This window comes from Suncus etruscus, chromosome 17, assembly GCF_024139225.1.
Source record: "Suncus etruscus isolate mSunEtr1 chromosome 17, mSunEtr1.pri.cur, whole genome shotgun sequence".
NCBI lineage: Eukaryota > Metazoa > Chordata > Mammalia > Eulipotyphla > Soricidae > Suncus > Suncus etruscus.
In genome coordinates this window covers 36,088,713-36,105,959 of record NC_064864.1, presented here as the reverse complement: position 1 = coordinate 36,105,959, position 17,247 = coordinate 36,088,713, and the positions used below count along the sequence as shown (strand labels likewise).

Here is a 17,247-nt window from a genome sequence, read left to right as displayed (position 1 = left end):
TGGGAGTGACCCAAAAAAATAAAAAAAGCTCCACATTATTAATCAAATGCAAATAAAAACAACAGTGAGATATCATATCATACTGCAGAGACTGGCACACATCACAAAAAATAACCAGTGCTGGTGCAGATGTGGGGAAAAGGGTAATGCTGATGGGTCCAGCCATTGTAGAAAACAATATGGATATTCTGCAAAAAACTAAGAATTAAAAAAAAAAACTAATAAAAAACTAAAAAAAAAAAAAAAAAAAACACAAAAAAACAAAAAAACAAAACCCACACTAGAAATTGATGTTCCACAACCCAGTAATTCCTCCTAGGAATACCCTAGGAGCCCCAAAACACAATGTGGAGAAGTCCTCTGCATTTTTATGTTCAGTAGCACTATGCACAACAGCCAGAAACTAGAACTAAACCAAGTGCCCAAGAACAGATGAGTGGCTAAAAAAACACAATGGAATACCAAGCAGCTATTTCGAAAAGTGAAGTCAAGAATTTGCTATACATGGATGAATATGGAAAGTATTATGTACAGTGAAATGAGTCAGAGGGAGAGGGACAGATAAAGAATGATCTAACTCATTTGTAGGATATAAGAAAAAAAGATTAATATGATAATAATATCAAAGATGATGAATAAGGGCCCTATAAAACCAGTCCATAGTAGGAAGCTTGTCACAAATAGTAGAAAACTGCAGTTATGGCATAAAATGGACCATTATAACAATGGTATTTGTTTTGTTTTTTTGTTTTTGGGTCACATCCAGTGGCTCTCAGAAGTTACTCCTGGCTTTGTACTCAGAGATTGCTCCTGGTGGCCGGAGCAATAGCACAGTGGTAGGGTGTTTGCCTTGCACGGAGCCGATCCAGGATGAACTTGAGTTCGATACCCGACGTCCAATATGGTCCACTGAACCATATTGGGGGGGGGGGGGGAAGCATATAGTCTAATTCAATCATGAATAGCTTTGTATTTGTAAATAAAAAAGCCAACCTGTCTTATGAACAATTTTGTATCCAGTGTTTAAATATGAAAATGAATTAAAAAAAAATAGGGGCCAGAGCAATAGCACGGCAGATAGGATGCTTGCCTTACACACAGCTAATCCAGGTTCGATCCCTGGCATACATATGGTCCTCCGAACATGTCAGGAGTAATCCCTGAACACCACTGGGCATAGCCCAGAAAACAAATAAATAAAAATAAAAAAGAACAAAAATTTAACAAAAGTGTGAAGAAATTTGCAGAGGTTATCAGATATCTCTAATAAAGACATCATTGTATCTTCATAAACTATCCATATTATTTTGTTTGGGGGATATACCCAGTGATATTCTGAGGCCATTCCTGGCTCAGTGATGAGGGTGGGGAGGAGTTATACCCAGTGGACAGAACCTGCATCTCCTACATTCAAAATGTTTGCTCAGTCCACTGAACGATCTATTCAGTCCTATGTGTTGCCCAATTTAAAGTAAGCTTGTTACTTTGATATAAATAATGATCTGAAGTCTTGGAAGGGAGAAAAGTTTAAATGCAAGCACATAGCTTGTGAATTTTTCATAGTGCACAGAACTGAATTTCTGTTTTAAGGATTCAGGTTCAGAAAAAGTTGATACTAGGTTATTGAGAAGCTTAAAAAAAAACCCAATTATTCTTATAGAACCTGTCAGTCTGTCCCTTTAATTTTATCTTGCTTGAAGTATTTAACTATTCATGTGTTCTCTATGACTGAATAATTTTTCCTTCAAATAACTTTTGTTTTGCTTTGTTTGGAGGCCACAACTAGCTGTGCTCAGGGTTTACTCCTGGCTTCATGTACAATGATCACTCCTGGGTGCCATATAGGACACCTATTTAAAACTTAAATATTTTACTTTATTTTTTTTGCCACACTCAGGAGTGGCTCAGAGCTTACTTAGTGAGTTTGGAAAGGTCAATACGGGATTGCAAGGATGGACTTTGGGTTGATTATATACAAGATAAATGTCCTATTTCTCTAGCCTCTCAAGTGCTTATTTTTAAATTATTAAATTTAGACTGACAGAATCTAATATTAACAAAGGACTCAGAGTTAGAACCAGAATAGCTATATTTTCAAATTGATGAAAGCAAACAGTCTTACCAATGCAAACATCAATCTTTCCTTTAATGGCAGCTTCATGAAGAGGTGTATAGTTCCAATTATCCCGAGCATTTGGGTCTGCACCATGTCGCAACAGGAGATGGACTACTTCAGCATGACCAAAAGAACATGCATTATGAAGAGGAATTAACCCTCCATCATCACGTGCTTGGACATTTGCACCATTCTGAAGCAAATATTCGACGACATCTTTCCTTCCAAAACCTAGAAGAAAATTAATTATACACATTAAAGTGTGCCAAATAAAATATATAAACATATAATTATTTAATTAGGATTACTTAAATATGAGCCATGTGAAAATGTTTTAGATGGCAAGAAACAGGTTCAAGATTTCAATAATTCATGTATGAAGATAGTAGAAACATAACATTAATCTTTTTTAAATAATATTTTTATTTAAACACCGTGATTACAAACATGATTGTAGTTGGGTTTCAGTAATAAAAAGAACACCCACCTTCACTAGTGCAACCTTCCCATCACCAATGCCCCATCTCCTCCCTCCTCCAACCGCCGCCTGTATTTGAAACAGGTTTTCTACATTCCTCACTCCCTGACATTGTTATGATAGTTCTCAGTGTAGTAGTTAGTTCTCTAACTGCACTCACCACTCTTTGTGGTGAGCTTCATATCTTGAGCCAGTCCTTCAGGCCCTCACCTATATTCATTGCAGTGCTATTTACAATAACCAGACTCTGGAAACAAAAGACAATAACATAATCTCTGGAAATTATGTTATTGTCTTTTGTTTCCAGAGTCTGGTTATTGTAAATAGCACTGCAATGAATATAGGTGTGAGGAATTTTTGTATTGCATTTTTGAGTTTCTAGGGTATATCCGTAGGAGTTGTATAGCTGGATCAAAGAGCTCAATTTGCAGTTTTTTGAGGAATCTCCATATTGTTTTCCATAAGGGCACGTGACATTAATCTTAATGAGAAAGCCTATATGCTAACATCAGAAAAAATAATGAAGACGAGTGACAGAAAGCCTATAGTTAAAATACTTTCCATTCTGTAACAACATGTTAAATTGCATATACAGAATTTTGAAGTTTCAGACATGGTGAAATATACAAAGTATATAACTTAAATATGTAAATCTCTATCTTAAGAAATAATGCTCTAAAGTATTTCTTGTTAGAGAACCTTTTCTCAACTCTGATCTCAAAAAAATATTTCTCCTAGATAAATACAGGGATGTGGCTCAAATGGAAAAACAGATTAGCATGTGCAGACCCTGGATGTGATACCTGGTGTTGTAACAACCACAACAAAATATTTCTGCTAAAGTGGGAAACAAGACAGAAATAAAAGAGGATCTGCTTATATTTATCCGTGTTGTGGAAATAGAAAATAGTCAAGTGTCTTCAAAATGTCAGGTTTTATTTTTAAAGAAGCTTCTACTCTGCCACTCTACAACACAATTTCTATGTAGGAATCATCCTTTAGAATGGGGGTCTCAAACTCAATTTACCTGGGGGCTGCAGGAGGCAAAGTCGGGGTGAGGCAGGGCCGCATAAGGGATTTCACAGAAAAAAAAAGTCCTCAAACGTCATTATTAACAGTTTTAATTATTTCTTCTGAACATGAATAGAACATTGAGTGAAGATCATGAACAGTTCTTCTGAACATGGCATCTTTTGCCTATTCCTTGCTGCCAGAGAGACTTAACAGCGCTTCTTCTCACAAATCTGAACCACATTTGGCTTTAGAGAGGAAGCAGTTGAGACCCTCAGTATGGCTTGAAGATGATCATCATTAAGTCTAGAGCTGTACTTTGACTTATTGAAGTTCAATGTGGAGAATAACTTTTCACACAAATATGTGCTCCCAAAAAGGCACATGGCGCGCTTGAACATTCGGGAAAGCTCAGGGAAGCTGGGGAGCAATTCTCTCAGAAATTGCCCATGCATGTCTGTTTTTCCACTAATCTCCCTGAACTTGGCTTTGAGATCAGAGTTGCATTGCAGGTCAATGAGCTCCATTTGAAGCACAGGAGGGGCATCTTGCACATCAAAGGAAAAGGGGTCCACAAAAATTTGGAAAGGTGCTCCGTATTTTTTGAAGTCTGCAAATCTGTGATCAAATTCCTTCTCTAGCTTAAAAATAGCATCAACATATTTCTCACCACTGAATGGTATGCCTGCATCCAAAAGTTCCTTGCATGCTGGGAAATGGCAAAGGTTTGTCTGCGAGAGCTGGGATTTCCATAACACAAGTTTTGTGGAAAATGCTCCCACGTTGTCATAGGCAGCACTGATAAGCTGCCCCGGGCCTTGTAATATCTTGTTTAGTACATTCAGCTTATGTGTGATGTCAACAAGAAAAGCTAAGTCCATGAGCCATTTGTGATCACTCAACTCAGAAACAGCATTCCCATTCTCCATGAAGGTTTTCACTTCTCTCAACTCAAAAAATCTTTTCAGGACATTTCCCCTGCTGAGCCAAGCCATCGTACCTCGGTGAAATAGAGCACATCTCCATACTCTGACTCCATTTCCTCTAAAAAAGCATGGAACCTCTTGTGCTTTAAGCCCCTGGATCTGATTTGGTTGACACATTTCACAACAACAGACATCACATTGTCACACGGCAGGCATTTACTGCAAAGGGCCTGCTGATGGATAATGCAATGAAGAGCAATGGCCTTCTCTACACCCTCCTCTTCAAGTTTTTTTTTGAACAAGTGCCACCAGTCCATTTTTCCTCCCTGTCATCGATGGAGCTCCATCGGTTATTATTCCAACAAACCTCTTCCATGGCATCACACAGATGCTGAAATATCTCATTAGCGGTGGTCTGGCCATGCATTGGAATTATTGTGAGCAGCTCCTCTGTCAATTCAAAATTGCAATCAACACCATGGACATAAATTGTGAGCTATGCAGTGTCTGTTATATCTGTGTCCTCGTGAAGAACTGAATATGCATCAAAACATTTGGCTTTCTCACACAGTTGATGATAAATGTCACTTGACATGTCAGAAATGCACTCTGCCACAGTGTTGGCAAAAAGGCTGATTTTGCTAAACTGACCTTTCTTTTCCGGACAGATAATACTTGCAGCCTGTAACGTGCATTTTTTTTTTTTAACAAACTCTCCTTCTGTGAATGGTTTCCCTGCCTTAGCAATCATCTCACTAACCATGTAATTAGCTTCAACTGATGCAACATTCTCTTTGGTTGCTTTCTTGAAGAAATCTTGTTGCCTCATTAGACATGCTTTAAGACTGGCAACCCGCTTGGCTCTCATTTCCTTGATATTTTGCACATTCCTCAGCATGTTTAGTTGAATAATGGCGTTTCAAGTTGTATTCCTTGTGCAGTACAACTTTCTCTGAGCAAATAAGACATGTGGGGATGCCCTTGTGCTCAACAAAGAAATACTGTGTCTCCCACTTTTCCTGAAATTGTCTGTGCTCGTCATCAATCTTTCTCTTCACTGCAGGCTTTGATGAAGTCATGATGAAGGTATGACAAAATCTAATTCTGTAATAAACTTCTCTCCCTTAGGCTTCCGATAATGCAAGGGACAGCGGGCAGGAGCTGCGGAAATGACGTCTGAGCTAGGTGCAAAGTATTCGCGAATATTCGCAATAAAAAATCGCATTAGGGGCCGGAGAGATAGCATGGAGGTAAGGCATTTACCTTTCATGCAGGAGGTCATCGTTTGAATCCCGGCGTCCCCCGTGCCTGCCAGGAGTAATTTCTGAGCGTGGAGCCAGGAATAACCCCTGAGCACTGCCAGTTGTGACCCAAAAAACACACACACAAAAAAATTTTAAAAAAGGGGCTGGGCGGTGGCGTTAGAGGTAAGGTACCTGCCTTACCTGCGCTAGCCTTGGACGGATTGCGGTTCGATCCCCTGGCATCCCATATGGTCCCCCAAGCCAGGAGTGACTTCTGAGCGCATAGCCAGGAGTAACCCCTGAGCGTCACCGGGTGTGGCCCCCCCCCAAAAAAAAAATCGCATTAGTAAGAAAAAAAATCGCAAAAAATCGCATTAAGCATTTGCATACCCCGAATAGAACTGCAATTTTTATTGCGATTATTCGGTAAGCGAATAATCACGAATACTGCGATATTTGAAGGCAGGCCGCGGGCCACAAAATGTTGTACTGAGGGCCGCAAACGGCTCGCGGACAGCAAGTTTGAGACCCCTACGCTAGAGGTAAGGTGTCTGCCTTACAAGCGCTAGCCAAGGAAGGACCTCAGTTCGATCCCCTGGGGTCCCATATGGTCCCCCCAAGCCAGGGGCAATTTCTGAGCGCTTAGCCAGGAGTAACCCCTGAGCATCAAATGGGTGTGGTCCGAAAAACCAAAAAAGAAAAAAAGAAAAACAAAAGAAAAACAAGTTTTCCAAATTATTTGTAACAAGAACCAATAAACTATCTCCAGGTTCAGCAAGCACTGAGAAAAAGGTGCAGCTCCAGTTTAAAGAATACATGGAGGTGTGATTAATTAAGGAAAAGGCTCTTTTGGGGTGGAGGTGAGGGTCTTCATACAATGCCAATGGGTCCCAGAAGCCACTCCTGGTGATAACAGACAACTGGTGTTGTATTAATTAATAATCAATGAAAATCCTCGTGGTGTTGGATGGTGAGGCTTTTCTCAGTCCAGTGTCGTGCCTTCAGCCGGTGGGTCTGTTAGTATCAGGGTGACGGTGAAGAAATGATCCACAGCAGTCAGATAAAGTTTCAGGAGATATCCAGCTTTATTACAAGGACCTAACCGCTTTGTGCATATTTTTCACAAGACCTCCAACTTGAGTTGCCTCTCTGCATCCATCCTGTGTCTCTGATCTCCTTCATTACTGCTTCTACACTACCCTCAGGCCACTCTTAATTACCAACCACAGACCCCTCCCAACTGTGGGAGGGTCTCACCATCCAGGTTTGGTATGTGGCATAAAAGAGGGTAACATCCCCCCTCCGTGTTTTAAATAACAGAAGAAAAAAGGTTAGCTTTTTCTTTTTTTTTTTTTTTTTGGTTTTTGGGCCACACCCGTTTGATGCTCAGGGGTTACTCCTGGCTATGTGCTCAGAAATCGCCCCTGGCTTGGGGGGACCATATGGGACGCCGGGGGATCGAACCGTGGTCCTTCCTTGGCTAGCGCTTGCAAGGCAGACACCTTACCTCCAGCGCCACCTACCCGGCCCCAAAACTTAATTTTATTTTATTTATTTATTTGGGTTATTGTGGGGGGTTCCTCCTGGCTCTATGCTCTTAAATCGCTCCTGGCAGACTCGGGGAACCCTATGGGAAAGGTTAGCTTTTTCTTTCCTGACTTCCACCTTAAGGTGGGAACCTTAGTATTACCCAAAGCAACAAAGTTTAAAGTGTATAATTAAAATATCAGCCTTTTCCATAAACAGAACTTTTCTGCAAAATACACTTGTAGTTTAAAATTCTTTTTTTTTGGGGGGGTCACACCCGGCAGTGCTCAGGGGTTACTCCTGGCTGTCTGCTCAGAAATAGCTCCTGGCAGGCACGGGGGACCATATGGGACACCGGGATTCGAACCAACCACCTTTGGTCCTGGATCGGCTGCTTGCAAGGCAAACACCGCTGTGCTACCTCTCCGGACCCAGTTTAAAATTCTTAATGCTATTTAACCAAGCACTTTTATACTGGAACATCCTAGTTCCTTTCCATAATCTTTCCTAAACAAAATTACAAGAACATTACTGCAGAAAGGAGTTTGAAAACAGGCTGGTAAATAAAGGTATACCATAAAACATTATAGCACATTTAAACCAGCAAGACAATGAGTGATGCAACTAGGATTAAGAGATAACCTGAGGGGCCGGGCGGTGGCGCTGGAGGTAAGGTGCCTGCCTTGCCTGCGCTAGCCTAGGACGGACCGCGGTTCGATCCCCCGGCGTCCCATATGGTCCCCCAAGAAGCCAGGAGCAACTTCTGAGCGCATAGCCAGGAGTAACCCCTGAGCGTCACAGGGTGTGGCCCAAAAAAAAAAAAAAAAAAGAGATAACCTGAAATAAAGTTAAGAGGCAGGAGGTTTTAAAAATCAGTTTTCCCTTTGGGCTGCTAGAAGTTCTCCATCCACCTTTTCTTCATCACCAAGCTATTCAGAAGCTAGTAAACTGTGGGTGTCTTTACAGGGTGCAAGGGCTGGCCACGTGGCTGTGGCTTTGGCTCCGAAAAAACTCAGGCTCTATGGACAGTCCTGGGCTGGAGTCGTGGGCACCACTAAGCAGATCTTAAGGAACAAGTGCAGCCACATGGATCCCACTTGCCTGCTTGCAGGAAGGGAGCTTTCTCGCTGCATCTCACTGAGGAAGTGGTTGGTCATCTCTCGCTACTGCTGTTGTCTGGAAGCTTAGTGGCCCTGAGGTTTATTGAACCAGAATTTGGGTTAGGTGCTACCATTCATCTTCCTGAAGTCAGTATGCCATCAATAAAGTCCTCCCCCCCTTTTTGTCTTTTTTCCAATCAGTGGCCTCTATAAGTTTCTGCAAAATGGGAGGCTATGGTACTCAGAAAAAGGCATCTTGAGGCTGGAGAGAGAGCATGGAGGTAAGACATCTGTTTGCCTTTCATGCAGAAGGTCATTGGTTCGAATCCCGGCATCCCATATGGTCCCCCAAGCCTGCCAGGAGCGATTCTGAGCATGAAGCCAGGAGTAACCCCTGAGCACAGCCGGGTGTGACCCAAAAACCAAAAACCAAAAAAAAAAAAAAAGGCACTTTTTTTAGGAGCAAAGTTGGGTGCCTGGGCCTTTGGGGAGCTGCTCCAAGCTTTCAGGTACCCCCGCTTCACTGTCCATTCTGCCCCCTGAAGGGATCTCCGCATGTTTAGATCAGGCGCCATGTAGTTCAATATTCTGGGCTTTCCATTCTCACTCCAGCTGAATATAGCCACAAGGCCATAAAATTCACCTTCATCACTGAGGTCTTCTTAGATACAGAGTTCAAGTCCCTGTTCAGGCATCAATTGTTGTATTAATTATTAATGAGAGTCCTAGTGGTGTTGGATGGTGGATGGTGAGACCTTTCTCGGGCCAGACTGGTGCGTGCAGCCCCTGCAGCCCATGAGTCTGTTGGTATCAGGGTGACGGTGAAGAAATGATCCACAGCAGTCAGATAAAGTTTCAGGAGACATCCAACTTTATTACAAGACCCTAACCACCATGTGCATATTTTTCACATGGCCTCTAAGCTAAGCTGCCTCTCTGCATCTATCCATGCCATGTCTCTGATCTCCTTCCTTGTTGCATCTGCCTTCCCACCTTCCCTCAGGCCACTCTTTTTTTTTTTTTTTTTTGGTTTTTGGGCCATACCTGGTGACGCTCAGGGGTTACTCCTGGCTAAGGGGACCATATGGGATGCTGGGGGATTGAATTGTGGTCCATCCTAGGCTAGCGTGCACAAGGCACATGCCTTATGGCTTGCACAACCACTCTGGCCCCACCAGGACAATCTTAATTGCCAACTACAGAACCCTCCCAGCTGTGGGAGGGTCTCTCACTATCCAGGTAAGATTAGTATATGGCTTTGGCAGGGGTAGGAGGGGCAATAAACTGGGACCAGTGGTTCTAGGAGACTCTAGTGGCATGTAATGTTGGCAATAGAACTCAAGTCCTTGAACATAAAAGACATGTACCATGAACCTGAGCTAACTTACCACAGTGTAATATTCTGAATTCTTATCTTAAATACACTGCTCTTTACTTGATTAGGGTTTTCTGCAGATTAAAGATTTAACCATATCCCATAATAAAGTTAATACTGGGAACAATCATTCTAATCCCAGGTACTGGTGGGTACAACTCCCATAATTACATTAGTTTACAGTCAAGAGTGAAACGCTATTGAAAAGCATTAGAGGTCTTCATTAATACCACTTAGGGAAAGAATATATGAATGGTAATCAGGGCTGCGGAGCCTGTAGATAAATGCTCTGACTCCAACTCCTCAGATTTTTTTGAACTTCCAACTCAAGGTACCCAAAATGTCCTCTGACTCCGAACCCTTGACTCCGACTCCACAGCCCGGATGGTAATCATAAAAGCTAGCAAAAGTTCAATTGGAGAAATCATTTCTCTATATGAGACTCTGATCTGATGGTCAATGATCTATGACACAAAGGAATCCCCTCTATGGTTAACTCTGAAAGATATCAAACTACAATTTGAATGCATTCAGTCAATTCCACTGCTGAACAGTTAAAAAGCAGTCTGACTCCTTGTAACATTCCACCTAGTTGCATTAGCAAAATAAATAACAGTTGAATATCCATGTCTATTGTTTGGTAAATTCTGGATGTTCTAATTTCACACTTTTCCTCATTTTTATTTTTGGGCCACAACTGGCACCACTCAGGGGCTACTCCTGTCTCTGCATTCAAAAAGTACTCCTGGCAGGCTCAGAGACCATATGGGAGGTTGGTGTCCCACCCAACCTGTGCTATCACTTCAGCCCTCAGTAAAAATAGTTTTTACATGCTATTCACATAACAAACTATAGTAAATGAAAGTTAGCCTGACTGGTACAATTAAAATACATTGTAACTAAGTGTTATACTACAAATACAGAACAATAATAGCATCTTACAGGTACAAAACAAGCTGGAACCTCTAGTTATTTTTTAATACTTTCTGCATATCCCAAATATGATCATTTTAGGGGGATGGCTTGGATGGCTCCCAAGCAGTACTCAAAGGATCCGGATACCACTCCCAGTAATACTATATACAGCTGGGCTACCAAGGCCATACCTGGTGGTGCTGGAGGAATGTGGCGTATGCCATGATGGGAGTCCAACTCGTATCTTCTGCTTACAAACCATATGCTCTAGCCCTCTGAACTATTTCCTGTGCCCTATTTTAGATTCTTTTTTTGGTTTTTGGGCCACACCCGGAGGTGCTCAGGGTTACTCCTGGCTATCTGCTCAGAAATAGCTCCTGGCAGGCATGGGGGACCATATGGGACACCGGGATTTGAACCAACCACCTTAGGTCCTGGATGGGCTGCTTGCAAGGCAAACAACGCTGTGCTATCTCTCCGGGCCCCTATTTTAGATTCTTAAGCCATGAAATTCTAATCCCTCAACTTCCTGAGTCTTTGATTCTAGAGAATGCTACGTATATCTTTCTTTGGCTATGAAGAATGTAACTTTCTCATAAAATTTATGCAATTTATTTTTCAGAGGTAACTTCAGAGACACAATCTTCTCTATAGAAATCTGAGGTATTTTGGGGATTACAGTCAAGATTTCAGATGCTATTATTGCTTTAGTAAAATTAGTGCTTCAGGTTTTCTACTATCAACTTGCCTCTACACGTTCTGTGATGTGTCACACACAAAAATACTTCAAATCCCTATATGAGAGGGAATGGAGCAAGTGTTAAATAAATGAAGTGGATGGGACAAGTGTTGGATAAAATGAAGTTGAAACAATATTTTTCTCAAAAGAAATGACTTATACTTATCTAGAAGAAATATAATGTAGCTAAATACTAAAATGCACTTAATAGAAGTTAATGTTTATATTGATTACTCATGAATAGAAGAATTTGACTCCTCTAGGGTTCTTTCATTCCCATTTCCTGGAAAGGACAAAGTCATATACACTATGGCCATACCCAATAAAAACTTTAATTAGTTTAAAAAATATTTTCCCTCCATAGATGCCAGCGTGATAGCACAGTGGTAGGGCGTTTACCTTGCATGCAGCTGACCCAGGACAGACCTGGGAACGATCTCCGGGGTCCCATATGGTCTCCCCAGCCAGGAGCGATTTCTGAACAAATAGCCAGGAGTAACTCGACTGTCAGTGGGTGTGGCCCCCCAAAAAACAAAAACAAAATAACTTTCCCTCCATAATTTGCAAAATGCAAAACCAAGAAAATGCTTGGTCAGGCAGTTATATAGTCCTAACCTTCTACACTAATGGAAACTTTTATGTCAATTGTATGCTTATACATATTAACATTAACTGATAAATTATTACTTAAAGAAACTATTCTGGGAGAAAATTTAAGCACTCAATACATCAGATAAAGGTTTGCTATCTAGGATATACAAAGTACTGACAAAGGTTAACTTCACAAAACCTAAAAATCTATCAAAAAATGGGAAGAGGAAATGAATAGACACCTCTGAGAAAAACCAACAGATGGCCAAAAGACACATGAAAAATGTTCATTATCACTTATTATTAGGGAAATCCAAATCAAGACAACACTTATCTTACACCAGTGAAGATGGCACATATCAAAAATATTGGGAACAACCTGTTAGCAGGGATGTGGCGAGAAAGAAACTCTCATCCACTACTGGTAAGAATGCTGCCTGGTCCAACCCCTCTGGAAAACAGTATGGAGGCAACAAAATTGAGCTGCCATATGACCCAGCAATCCCTGTTTTGAGTATCTATCCCCAGAACAGAAAAACATTCATCCAAAAGGTTGTATGCAGGGACCTGGAGCGGTGGCGAAGCAGTAGGGAGTTTGCCTGGCATGTGGCTGACCTAGGAGGGACCACGATTTCATCCCCCTGGAATCCTATATGGTCTCCCAAGCCAGAAGTGATTTCTGAGCACATAGCCAAGAGTAACCCCTGAGCGTCATAGGGTATGGCCCAAAAATAAACAAAAAAACACACAAAAGAATGTATGCATACCACTATTCGTTGCAGCACTCAGTATAAAAGTATAAAAGCTATACTATACCAATTCCAAAGTATTTTTCAAGGTAAAAACTTTATAACTAAGGTGCTTAAATAATTATAAAAATATAGGGCAGGGTGGAAAATAAAAAAGAGCCAGAGAGATAGCACAGAGATAGGGTGTTTGTCTTGCAAGAAGCTGACCCAGGATTGACAGTGGTGATTCAATTCCCAGAATCCCTTAAGGTGCCCTGAGCCTGCCAGGAGTGATTTCTGAGAGCAGAGCCAGAAGTAACACCTGAGCACTACCGGGTGTGACCAAAAAACAAGAATAAATAAATAAATAAATATTGTTAAACTCTAAAAACAAGACAAAAAGCCAATCCCATAACTTAAAACTTCTAAATATTACTATTTTAAGATATGAACTCAGTAATACACCAAATTCTTGAAAGGTAGCAACTAAGATCTTTGTTGATTATTTTAATTACACAGATCAGGTTAATAGAATATAAGTAACTTTACTCTTTTGATTACATATCAGTTAATTATTAGTTTGCCAGACCCGTTTTTTTTTTTCAATGTTGACTAGAGGGCAGGACAAGGCGCTTGCCTTCATGTAGTCAACCAGGATTGAATACCTGATATCCCATTTGATCCCTTGTGAACCACCATCAGTTCCTCAGTCCCTCAGTCAGGAGTAAGCCCTGAGCACTGCTGGGGATTGGCCAAAAAGAAAAAAAAAAAAGTTGACTAGATGGCCAAACAGGACAATACAAACTAGCTAGGGAAAAGCATTATGGAGCACTAATATTTTAGGTAAAATGGTTAAACAAGTGAGATATGCCTATAGTAGCATTCTTTTTCCTTCCTGGCACACACAGGCTGTTTGTAGTTGTTCCACGTACAGGGTTTCCAAACCTCCCTTTTCCAAAGACTTTCCAAAGTCTTTCCAAAGACTCCTAAAAGAAAAACTTAGGAACTCCCTATAGATCAAGAAGCATGCCTCCTAGTATTATTCACATTTTAAAACAGGAATTGGTTAAGGGCTGAAGTAATACTTGCTTTAAGTTCAGCAAGTAGGGCTCTTGTCTTACCCACTGCTGACCTGGGTTCAATCTCCAGAACAACATAGGGTCCATTGAGCCCTCCGAAGAATGATCCCTGACCTCTGTCTGAGCCAGAAGTAAGCCGAGAACCCCGGGGAAAAAAATCAAAACAAAACAAAAACAGGGGCTGGAGATATAGCACAGTGGTAGGGCTTTTGCCTTACACAAGGCCAGACCTGGGTTCGATTCCCGGCATCCCGTATAGTCCCCGAGCCTGGCAGGTGCGATTTCTGAGCACAGAGCCAGGAGTAGCTAACCCCTGAACGCCACAGCGTGTGGCCTCAAAACCAAACCAAACCACTAAAAACCCAAAATGGAATTGGTTAATGCTCAAATACTCAATTGTTAGAAAATAGTAAAAAGTAAATAGTAAAACAGTTAAGTCTATTAATGAGGTATTCTTTCTTGTGCTCTTCCCTTTTGCTCATCATTCCTATTCCAAAAGGAGTGTTTTTTTTTTTTTTTTTTTTTTTGGTTTTTGGGCCACACCCGGTGACGCTCAGGGGTTACTCCTGGCTATGCGCTCAGAAGTCGCTCCTGGCTTGGGGGACCATATGGGACGCCGGGGGATCGAACTGCGGTCCGTCTCCTAGGCTAGCGCAGGTAAGGCAGGCACCTTACCTCGAGCGCCACCGCCCGGCCCCCAAAAGAAGTGTTTTAAAATGTATCCCCCTGCTTAAAAACCAAATCAACCCCCCCTAAAAAAAAATCAATAAAACTTTAAAAATCATGCAATACACGAAATAAAACTTAAGATTAAGGTCGGAGGGAGTAGGGGTAGCTTGACTTGCACGCAGCTGACCCAAGTTCCATCCTCAGTGTCCGAAATGTCCCGAGGCCAACAGGTGAGTCCAGAGTGCAGAGCCAGGAGTAACCTCAGAGCACCGCTGGGTGTAGTCCCAAAACAAACAAAAACAACAAAAAGACTCACCAAAACGCCCCCCAAGATTATCGGTAGTATAAGAATCCATTCCGATTTTCAATTACATGGCTCACCTGAAGTTAGATATAGTTATGATTTTTCCCCCTCAAAGTGAAATGAATAAACGCTGTGGGATGTCTGTTTCTATCCCTTTAAATTCTTCAATCAACATTTTTACACTTCTATTTTAAAAGTGAACTAGGAAACAATCAAAGAACATCATTTCAAATCATTATCTCTATTAATATAAGACATGGTCCGTTCCAATTTCGAGTGTAAATCCAACTTTCCACATCAACTTCTATGTATGTTATCACTGAGTTGACCAGCCTGCGCCCAGTTTAAGCCAAACCTCAGGAGACTCTACCCAAACTCTCTGCTTTCCAGAAGCGTGCTAAGACTTTAATATCCTATTCTGAGGGAGTCCAGATTCAAGGGAATTGTGCTCAATCCAAACTGTTCCTTCCAAATGCTACCCCAGCCTTTTTTAAATTTTATTTTACAGGGGGCTTCCAAGACCCCCAAGAGACTGGCTTAAAATAAATAAGATTGGGGCCGGAGAGATAGCATGCAAAAGGAAGGTGGTTCGAATCCCGGCATCCCGTAAGGTCCCTGAGCCTGCCAGGAGCGATTTCTGAGCACTGCTAGGTGTGGCCTCCCCCCCACCAAAAAAACCAAACCAAAACAAACCAAAAAACAAATAAGATTGACAGAGAAAATTGCAAAAAGAAGGGGGCGGCCCGAAGAGATAGCATGAAGATAAGGCGTTTGCCCTGCATGCAGATGGATGGTGATTCGAATCCCGACATCCCATATGGCTTCCCCACCCCCAAGCGAGCCTGCTAGCAGCGATTTCTGAGTGCAGAGCCAGGAGGAACCCCTGAGCGCTGCTGGGTGTGACCCCAAAACCAAAATAAAGAAAAAGTAAAGAAAAAGAAAACTGCAAAAAAATAACAGACCGATTTGGGGGCGTAGGGGGTGGGAGAAGATCATGGGCCTTTCAAATCACAGATTTTGCGACGTCCCCTATTTCCTCCCGGTGCGAATTGGGGGGTGGGGGAGACTGGCTTGGAGAAAGTGACCGGAAGTCGGTCCAGGTATTGTGGAACCCCAAACACAAACTGTCCGCGAGGTAAATAAAGAGCAGGTAGACCGGGGCTGGAGACAAAGCGTGGAGGTAGAGCATTTGCCCTGCATGCAGAAGGACGGTGGTTCGAATCCCCTATGGCATCCCATAGGGCCCCCCCACCCCAGCGAGCCTTCCAGGGGCGATTTCTGAGCGTAGAGCCAGGAAGAACCCCTAACAGAGCGCTGCGTGCAGGGTGGGACCCCAACCCCCCCCAAAAAAAAATTGCAAAAAATTGCAAAAAAAAAATGGACCGATTTGGGGGTTAGAGGGTGGGAGAAGATCACGGCTGGGCCTTCCAGATGACAGATTCTGCGAGGTCCCCTATTTTGGAGTGCGGATTGTGGGTGTGGGGAGGGGGAAGCCTGGCTTGGAGAAAGCGACACCGGAAGTGGGCCCAGGCATTGTGGCCCCTAAAAACGCAACCTGTCGGCGAGGGGAATGCAGAGCAGGTAGGCCCGGGCCCAGAGCTCGGGGTGTGTGTTTCCGGGGGTGCTGCGTGTGGCGGAGGTGCAACCTGGGGGGGCCAGACGGGGCGTGGCGTGGCGGCCCCTCCCTCCCTTACCTGCGGCGAAGTGCAGCGGGGTGGACTTGCGGCCGGCCGTGTCGCGGCTGTTCACCTTGTCGGGCGTCACCAGCCGCTTGACGCGCTCCACGTCCCCGTTGCGGCAGGCCTCGAAGAGCTCGCGGGCCGACGGCTCGCCCGCCCCGGCCCCGGCCCCGGCCCCGGCCCCGGCCTCCGCCCCGCCGCACGCCGCGCCCCCGCCCGCGCAGCGCCGGCCCGACATGATCCGCGCGGCCGCCGCCAGCAGCAGCAGCAGCAGCGGCAGCAGCGCCACAAGAGGCGGCGGCGGCGGCGGCGGCAGCGGCGCGAGGGCCCCCTGCGGAGACGTGCTCGGGACCCCGCCGGAAGTCCCTCACCCGACTCGCGCGAGCCCCATCGCCGCCTCGCGGCCCCCCGCGACGCGTGCGTCCGTGCGTCCGCCGGCCGGCCCGCCTGACGCCCGCAGCGACGCGGCGGCGTCTGCGCCGGAAGCTCCGCTCCGGCCGCCCCAGTCTGCGCCGCGGAGTCCGCGCGCGCCACGTGACCCCGCGCCGCGCGCGGAGCGTTCTGGGAAATGTGTGTGTCGCGAGAGGCTCTTTTGGACGGCCTGAGGCACAAAAAAAAAGGGGGGGGGGGAGGGAATCCAGCGCCATCTTGATGCTGGGACTGCTCGACTGGGCCGTCTGGTCCGGTTGTTAGCGGGTTTTTATATTGACTTTTGATTTTTTTACATTATTTTTATTATCTGCATTTCCCCGACCGAGTTTTATTG

General features: G+C 43.8%; 1 protein-coding gene across 1 annotated transcript in view; it reads right to left on the bottom strand.

Moving 5' to 3' along the window:
• Positions 1 to 16,734, bottom strand: part of TNKS2 (tankyrase 2) — a 78,464-nt gene extending 61,730 nt beyond the window's left edge. The window contains exons 1-2 of the mRNA XM_049790802.1: positions 16,497 to 16,734; positions 2,123 to 2,347 (exon numbers count right to left, since the gene is read on the bottom strand). Coding sequence (XP_049646759.1) covers positions 2,123 to 2,347; positions 16,497 to 16,719 — 448 coding nt within the window. The 5' untranslated portion in view covers positions 16,720 to 16,734. The remainder of the gene's footprint in view (positions 1 to 2,122; positions 2,348 to 16,496) is intronic.
• Positions 16,735 to 17,247: the final 513 nt, after the last annotated feature.